The 7,702-nt window shown below is 33.2% G+C and overlaps 1 protein-coding gene across 1 annotated transcript; it reads left to right on the forward strand.

Moving 5' to 3' along the window:
- Window positions 1-3,028: 3,028 nt before the first annotated feature.
- Window positions 3,029-4,702, forward strand: LOC126661809 (uncharacterized). The gene is made up of 2 exons (XM_050355680.1): window positions 3,029-3,643; window positions 3,983-4,702. The coding sequence occupies exons 1-2, from the start codon at window positions 3,029-3,031 to the stop codon at window positions 4,700-4,702; spliced, it is 1,335 nt and encodes a 444-aa protein (XP_050211637.1).
- The last annotated feature ends 3,000 nt before the right edge of the window (window positions 4,703-7,702 follow it).

The raw sequence follows: 7,702 nt of genomic DNA on the forward strand, positions 1-7,702 counted from the left end.
TGCGGCTAGTGGTAGCCGGTTATCAGTAGCATGTGCTATTGTTAGGGACACAAATGGGAAGGTTTTTAAATGGGGCGTGAAGACATTTCAGGGTGTTATCGAAGCTGAACATGCTGAAGCTCAAGCCGTCCTCTTCGGGCTGCAGTTAGCAGCAACCAGTCCGGGGCATAAATTGATTTGTTTGAGGCTGATGCTGCTAATTTCATTAGCAGATTGCTTGATCCTACAAGTGCTATTGATCCCACTCAGCTGATTATCAATGATTGCTTGTCGTTGGCTCAAGATCGAGTGGTTCTTTTCAGGCATGTGCACAGACAGTGTAACCAAGTTACACACACCCTAGTTAAATGGGGTATTTTTATTGGCAAAAATTATAACTTTGACGAGAATGTCTCTTTTCCGATCAATGAACTTCTTAATGTTTTTATTTAATTAATAAAGTTCAATCTTTCTTCTAAAAAAATACTCATATTTGTATCACCTAAGTAAATCATTGTAAAGTTAAATTGACGCATGCTATAAAAGGACATCTTTGGCAGATTAAAATGTATTTTCACCTTTAATTAAGGTTCATATAACCTAAACAAATAATTCTAAAGTTAAATTGATGCATGCTATAAACGAACATTTTTTGCAGTTCAAAATGCATTTTCACCTTTAAGGTCACTCATTATTTCTACAACAACATAGAAATATAAATAATATTATAAATTTATTTTCATTTCAAAAATATATAAATAAATAAAATGATCATTTATGCCATTAATAAAATTTGATGCGGGATTTTAATTAAAAGGATGCTGACTATAATTTATATATTTTTTTAAAGGAAACTTTTGAAGGAAAATGTTCATTCTGGTTCAATTTTTTTATAATTCAATTTCGATTTAGTTATGAGAAACTATACAATTTTGGTTTTTATTGTTTTGATTTTAGTTCAATTATCAAAACGACCTATACATATCTTATGATCAATAATTATTTTAGAAACAAATACATAGTTATGAGAAGAAATTACATTTCCGACAGATATGCTTGGAATAAAAGAAGAACAATATGTACATCAAAAAAACAAATAAAGGAGCCGATTATATTGTAGGTGGAAGGTAATACTACAACTTTGTAAATTTACGATGATTTCAATATAAAGCCAATAGTTAATTCTGAGTACCAAGTAGCCCAAATAGGAAATAAAACTACATAATAAATATCATAATTAAAGTTTTTTATATACTACAAGAAGCACCTGAATATATTTCACTAGTGCAATCATGATCATGACTCATGAGCAAACAAAAGGCTAAACCCATTTAAAGATTCTTGTACTTTAAACTTTTTTTTCAGAAGTGCTTATACTTTAATTTTGTATTACTTTGTCTCTCTACTTACCTATTTTTTGATTTTCATATCCTTTTTTAGTTTTTTCTAGTCCCTCTACTTACAATTTTTTCATCCAGTCACAAAAAAGGATATAAAAATTAAAAAATAAATAAGTATGTAGATCAAGTAATACAAAATTGAAGTATAAGGACCTCCTAAAAAAAAGTGTAAAGTACAGAAACCTCTAAATGGGTTTGGCCCAAACAAAACGGAAAGCCAAAATACAAAGTTTTGCTAGTATTTCATATAAAACAACATAAATATATTATAATCAAAACTTTCACCTTCTTTTTAATGGGGTTTGATCAACTGTTTTAATCCTTACGGGACAATTTTTGATTTATTTAAATCACCGACAATTAGATTTCTAGGTCTTTTGTTTCTTTTGAAATTTAAGAGTTATCTTCGGAAAAGTTGGATGTAAATTTAAGTAATTACTAAATGTACGTTTTGTATAAGTGGTATTGTCTTATGGTTTTTCTGATCATGTTCCTATTCTAATTCAATCGGATGTCAAAATTGACTGGGATCCTAAGCCGTTTCGTTCGCTTGACGCTTGTTGGGATCATTCTGAGTTCAGTTCTCTTATTTCCAGCTCTTAGTTGTCACTTACTGTTTCAGATTCTTCTATGTATTTAATCCGAAAACTGAAGGAACTAAGGTCTTAGATTCGTTCTTGGAATACGGATGTTTTTGGTGACTAAAACAAAAAGATTTTAAACCTCGCTGCTGAAGTCTCTAGGCTGGATATTGCAGCTGATATGCGGCCTCTCTCTGACGCAGACACGGGTCATTATGCTGAGGTGAAAGGCGATTTATGGAGAGCAGATAAAAATGTGGACATTTTATGGATTCGAAAATCAAGATTAAAGTAATGTATTAAAGGGGATAAGAATTCTTAATTCTTCAACAGCATGGCTTCGATGCATTACAGTAACAATCTTATATCTGCAGTTAAGGTTGGTAATTTTATTTTCTCTGAACCGGCAGAGATTAGACATCAGATTAGATTATTCTTTTCTTCTCTTTATGATAAGCATCATACCGTTCTTTATAATACTTCTAGCCTTATTTTTAGACAGCTATCTTCATCCCAAGATGGGGGTTTAATTAGATGTTTTGACGAAGTAGAGATATTTTCAGCCCTCTGTTCTTGTGGTGAGAACAAGGCTCCTGGTCAAGACGGGCTCAATTATTATCTTTATAAGCGTGCTTGGCCGTTCATTAAACAAGATATTTTTGAGTTTTTTTAACTCTTTTCACAGCTCTAATTTGTTACCTCATGGATTAAATTATTCCTTTATAGTTTTAATCCCGAAGGTCCCTGGTTCCTTTAATATTCAAGATTATCGCCCCATCAGTTTGGTTAACGGTATCTACGTACAAACTGCTTTCAAAGTGTCTCTCTATCAGATTAGCCCCTCTACTTCCTTTTATGATCTCTGACCATCAGCATGCTTTTATTATAGATACAAGTATCATGGATTGTGCTACGATAGCTAACGAGTTAATTCACTTTGCAAAAAGAAAGAATGGCAGGCTTCTTGTTTTAAAGTTGGATTTCCATAAGGCGTTTGATAGTCTTGATTGGAACTACATGTTAAATGTGATGCGAGCTATGTCTTTTCCTAAAATATGGATCCAGTAGATGTCTACTTGCTTATCCTCTTCCTTCTCTTCAATTCTCGTAAATGGAAGCCCTTCAAAAAGTTTCCCGTTGAAAAAGGGAGTTTGCCAAGGTGATCTGATATCCCCTTATCTTTTTGTGCTCACTGCAGAGGGCTTGAAAAGCATTTTACAAAAATCAACAAAGATGGGACTTATTTCTGGGTTTACATACTCGGATATGTTTGATCCGGTTTCAGTTCTTCAATTTGCGGATGATACTATTTTTTTCCTGCCTTTCGATTTCGTGCAACTGCGAACTTTAACTTGTATCCTTCGTTGCTTTGAATTAATTTCTAGTTTGAAAATTAACTTCCATAAAAGCTCATTGCTTGGTATCCACGTCTCTGACTCTGATATGGCTTTAGCTGCAGATATTATGGGCTGTCGTATTGAATCTTTCCCTATAAAATATCTTGGTTTACCTTTGGCTATGCGCAGGACTCCAATCTGCATTTGGGACCTTGTTATTCAGAGATTCAAATCCAAATTATCGCTTTGGAAGGGTACTATACTTTCGCCTACAGGAAGGTTAGTATTACTGAAATCTGTTCTGTACAGCTTGCCTATTTATTCCATGTCCATTCTTGCTATGCTTGTTAGTGTTCAGTCTCAGCTCGAGTCCAATATGAGGAGATTTTTATAGAAAAAGGATACTAGTTCTAGAGTCTTTTGTAAGATCTTTTGGAATGTTATTTGCCGTGACTTTCGAGATAGAGGCCTTGGTGTTTGTAGTCTGAAGGTTATAAATCAAAGTCTATTACTTAAATGGCTTTGGAAATTGCGCTCGTCAAATCGTAATTTATGGTTCGGTGCGATCTCCTCTTGCTCGTCCTTTACCAATTGGAATAATCTTTTGAGCGGTAATTCTAATCATTTATCATTTATTTGGAAAGGTATTAGGCGTACATGTTGTTTGAACTCTTTTATTTGGCAGATTTTCTTGTCAAATGTGGGTTTTGTTATTAGTAATGAAGAATCGATTTCACTTTGGCACGATGGTTGGTCGGGGAATGGTTCATTGGTTTCGATTTTCCCTCGCTTATTTCAGCTTTCAAACATGAACCAAGCTACTGTCAATACTGTTATGACTTGGGGGTGGCGTTGGCGTTGGCGTAGACGTTTGAGGCTAAGCCAGACAGCTTATTTCGAAGAGCTGCTGCTACTCTTTTTTCTCCACGCCAGAACTACTGGTTCTGCTTCTGCGGTTGGTGAAGACGACGTCATCTGGAAGCATGGAAGCAAAGGATTCTCAGCTGCTTCAGCCTCAACTCTCATTAGTTCAACACTATTTGCTCACAACAATTCAGCTCCCATGAATAATAACAGGTCTGCTCTTTTTGTCAAATACTGGAAATTGCAGGTTCCACCAAGAGTTATGTTTTTATTTTGGACGGCATTACATAAAAGTTTACCATCTTTACTTTTTCTCAATACTCAAGAAATTATTAGAGATTGTATTTCAGATTGTTCTCTTTACGGTGAAATGGAGACACAAGATCACATCTTTTTGCATTGCATTTTTGCAAGGAAAATTTGGTATGTGATGTTTCAAAAATTGGATATAGCTTGGGTGTTGCCTTATTCTCTTGAAAAATTCTTTCTCCAATGGATTGTTATTGTTCCGTATAGTGGTTGTGTTAGTGATATGCACTAGGTCAATCATGTTTGACCATTTATTGACTTTATCGTTTTGTTATTTATTGATTGGCTAGTTTTATCATTTTATATTATGATTATAATACTGAGACTAGTATGATGTTGACTGATGATTATGTTTTTTTACTATTCATGTATATGAGATATTAAGTCAAATCATAGGTGTTATTTGAGAAATAAGGCACTAGATGACCCACCTTGAGAATACTACATAGATCACTGTCATAAGTAATTCTCATTACAGTTCTATTATTATAATCCTTTGACCTTGAAATCACCATGGATTTCTACATAACTATTTTATATTTTGATACAGTCTTACAATATCTTTAACAGGATAATGGAATAGACTGTCATTGGATATGAAAGTAATGATGTGAGAAATATGAGTGACTGAGAAGGAATTTGTCTCTCATTTTTTTTAATTAGATATCTATTGGCCCCTTGAAAAAGATAGACGGAAGGAAATGTATGGCGATGCTAAATAAATTGATAAAGAGTTATCATTTCCAGTCTACTTGAAATCAGGAAACTAATGATTGCGTATCATAAGGATGACAAAAATATGTCTTATATTCAATCAGGATATCGTGAGACAAAGGCCACTTATGACTTGTGGGTCAAAATAAGGATTCCGGGCCTACTGCCAACGTTATATGAACCTATAGGGTCGCGCACTAAAAACAGGCCCAAAACAATTGTTGGGTTGTACAAGCCCAATGGAATTAAGCGATTAATAGATTATTATACAAATATAATTCAATAATAATAAATATATATATTAATTGAAATTCAAAATTTAAGGATAAGTGTTTTCCTTAAGGTATTATCTTTTGAAGATAATAATAATAATAATTAATATCTATGTGTAATTATCAAAAAGGAGTTTTTGATAGACATGAACTCAAAAGAGTTATCAAAAACGTAGTGTTTGCATATGATTGCAAAACACTTTTTTGAGTAAACCGTAAATGTCCTATTTTCTTATAAATAGACTCTTAAGCCTATGGTTTTTGAGATATGTGTTTTTCGAAATAAACACAATACACACAATCACTAAATAATTCGAAATTGCTTTGTGAAGCAATAGTGCTAGCTCACAAGCACTAGTTTTGACTAAGGTATGTTCGTATGGATACTCGTAGAGGACGCGTTCTTTTGGAGGCGTTTCTGATCCGAGTCCAGGTATCACCAAAGTGAACCACCTCCTTCCTTCCTACATTGTTATTGGAATTCGACATACAAGTAAGTATTAATTATGTTATTAATCTATTTATTCGAATTACATGGATCTTGGTTTGAGTTTTTGATAAAGTTTTGAAATTCCGTTGCGTTATGAACCTATAAAACCCATTAGGTTGTTCTAACTTTGGACAAATGTTTGGATCATTTTTATTTCGGAAATTTGGAAGTATCGTAATAGAATAATTTTTCAGCATAACGATTGTTTTACAGAAGATGTTATTTTCCGGAGTTTTATCAATGCAGGTTTCTTTCACAAGAGTATTCATCCTTCTTTTGTTTACTCGGGCATAGATTTGCATAGAAACCCTGAAAGTATTTTTATTTCTTAGCTTTTGTAGCCTTTTTGGCATAAGTTGTTGACTTCGGTTTTGCCGCTCTTTCTGGCTTTTAATATATTCTTATTCATAAAAAAAATAGAATTTTAACTGAGTAAAATTATGAAATTAGTAATTTTGTAAAAGGTAAAATAGAAATTATGATAATAATTTAATTAAAATAATTAAATTAAAATATAAAGTTTAGTAAAGGTGGAAATTAATAAGAATGCGCCTTTTAGTGAGAATGAATGATAAAACTATGTTGGTCCTCTCAATTATATAATAGAATTCTTACATAAATATTTATTTTTGTATCTTTTTTATATTTATACGCTCCATAAAATTAGTAACAAATATACACCTTTTTCCTTTTGTTATTTGCATTTATATGCCTTTTCAAACATAACTATATACAGGGCTTATATTTAGAATTATGACTCCACTTGTTGGCTATTAACTCTTGTACACATAATAGAAGACAAAAGTGTTATGGTTTTTGATATTGCCCTTATTACAATAAATATATAAATTTTTTTAATAAATTTATTTATATTATCAAAATAATTTTTTTGAATGTTTAACTTTTTATATATAAATGATGGAGTCTGCCTTCAGATCTGGTGATTAAACCTGCAAAACAAGGTAGAAGCTAACTGGACGGTGGTTGTCCGATTAACTCTCATATGCTAAAGTCAGTATTGGCTCGAGCAGCGTTTTTTGTGTAATGTAATTGTGTTTTTAGGCATACCTCAAGCTCTTATATAGAGTAGTAGAGAGAATACATAATTGACTTCAAGTAGGAAAGTGATTCCTATAAATTAGAGTTTGATATTGAATAGGAAAGAGGTTTCTTATTCAAGTAGAAGTTTTATTCAGGAATACCTTCCTGAATAAGCTTATCTTCCTAAGTTGGAGTTTATGTCCAAATAAAGAGATATTTCATAAATCTAATTCTTGGGAAAATCCCTCAGGCAATGCGTAAATCAGATTCTGGCTTATCTTCGATATTCGGATTACTCCTTCAGTTAAGGCGTATCTCATAGATTCGGTTTAGCGATAGCATCTTGCTTTTATCCCTTTTGGTGAGAGCTTGATATCGTCTTGGAAGATGAATCTCGTGCGATTCGGCTCCACTGTATTTATGATAGGATTCGGTATCCATCATCAGCCCCCCGCAAGTGAGCTAAAGTCTAGGTATTTATGCCTTGGTAAATTTTAGCTTTACTTGGGGTGAGTCTTTCTACATTCCGGCGTGTCGTTTCACTTGCTTGTCCATATTTCCATATTTCCTTTATTCTCCATGTGTCAATCATCTGCTATTATCTTTATCAGATCGGAGACAAGTGTCCAGCGTTCGTGACATGTGTCGATCATCCGCTGCAATGCTTAAGGTTCTGCGTCTTTGTATTCCTAACCCCTATCATTACGGTTTCTGG

The sequence above is a fragment of the Mercurialis annua genome, linkage group LG8, assembly GCF_937616625.2.
Source record: "Mercurialis annua linkage group LG8, ddMerAnnu1.2, whole genome shotgun sequence".
In the NCBI taxonomy this organism is placed as follows: domain Eukaryota; kingdom Viridiplantae; phylum Streptophyta; class Magnoliopsida; order Malpighiales; family Euphorbiaceae; genus Mercurialis; species Mercurialis annua.

Coding starts and splice junctions, on each gene's coding strand:
- LOC126661809 (XM_050355680.1), top strand. CDS start 3,029: ATGTCTACTTGCTTATCCTCTTCCTTCTCTTCAATTCTCGTAAATGGA. Junction 3,644..3,982: donor TGTCCATTCTTGCTATGCTT/GTTAGTGTTCAG, acceptor TTTATTTGGCAG/ATTTTCTTGTCAAATGTGGG.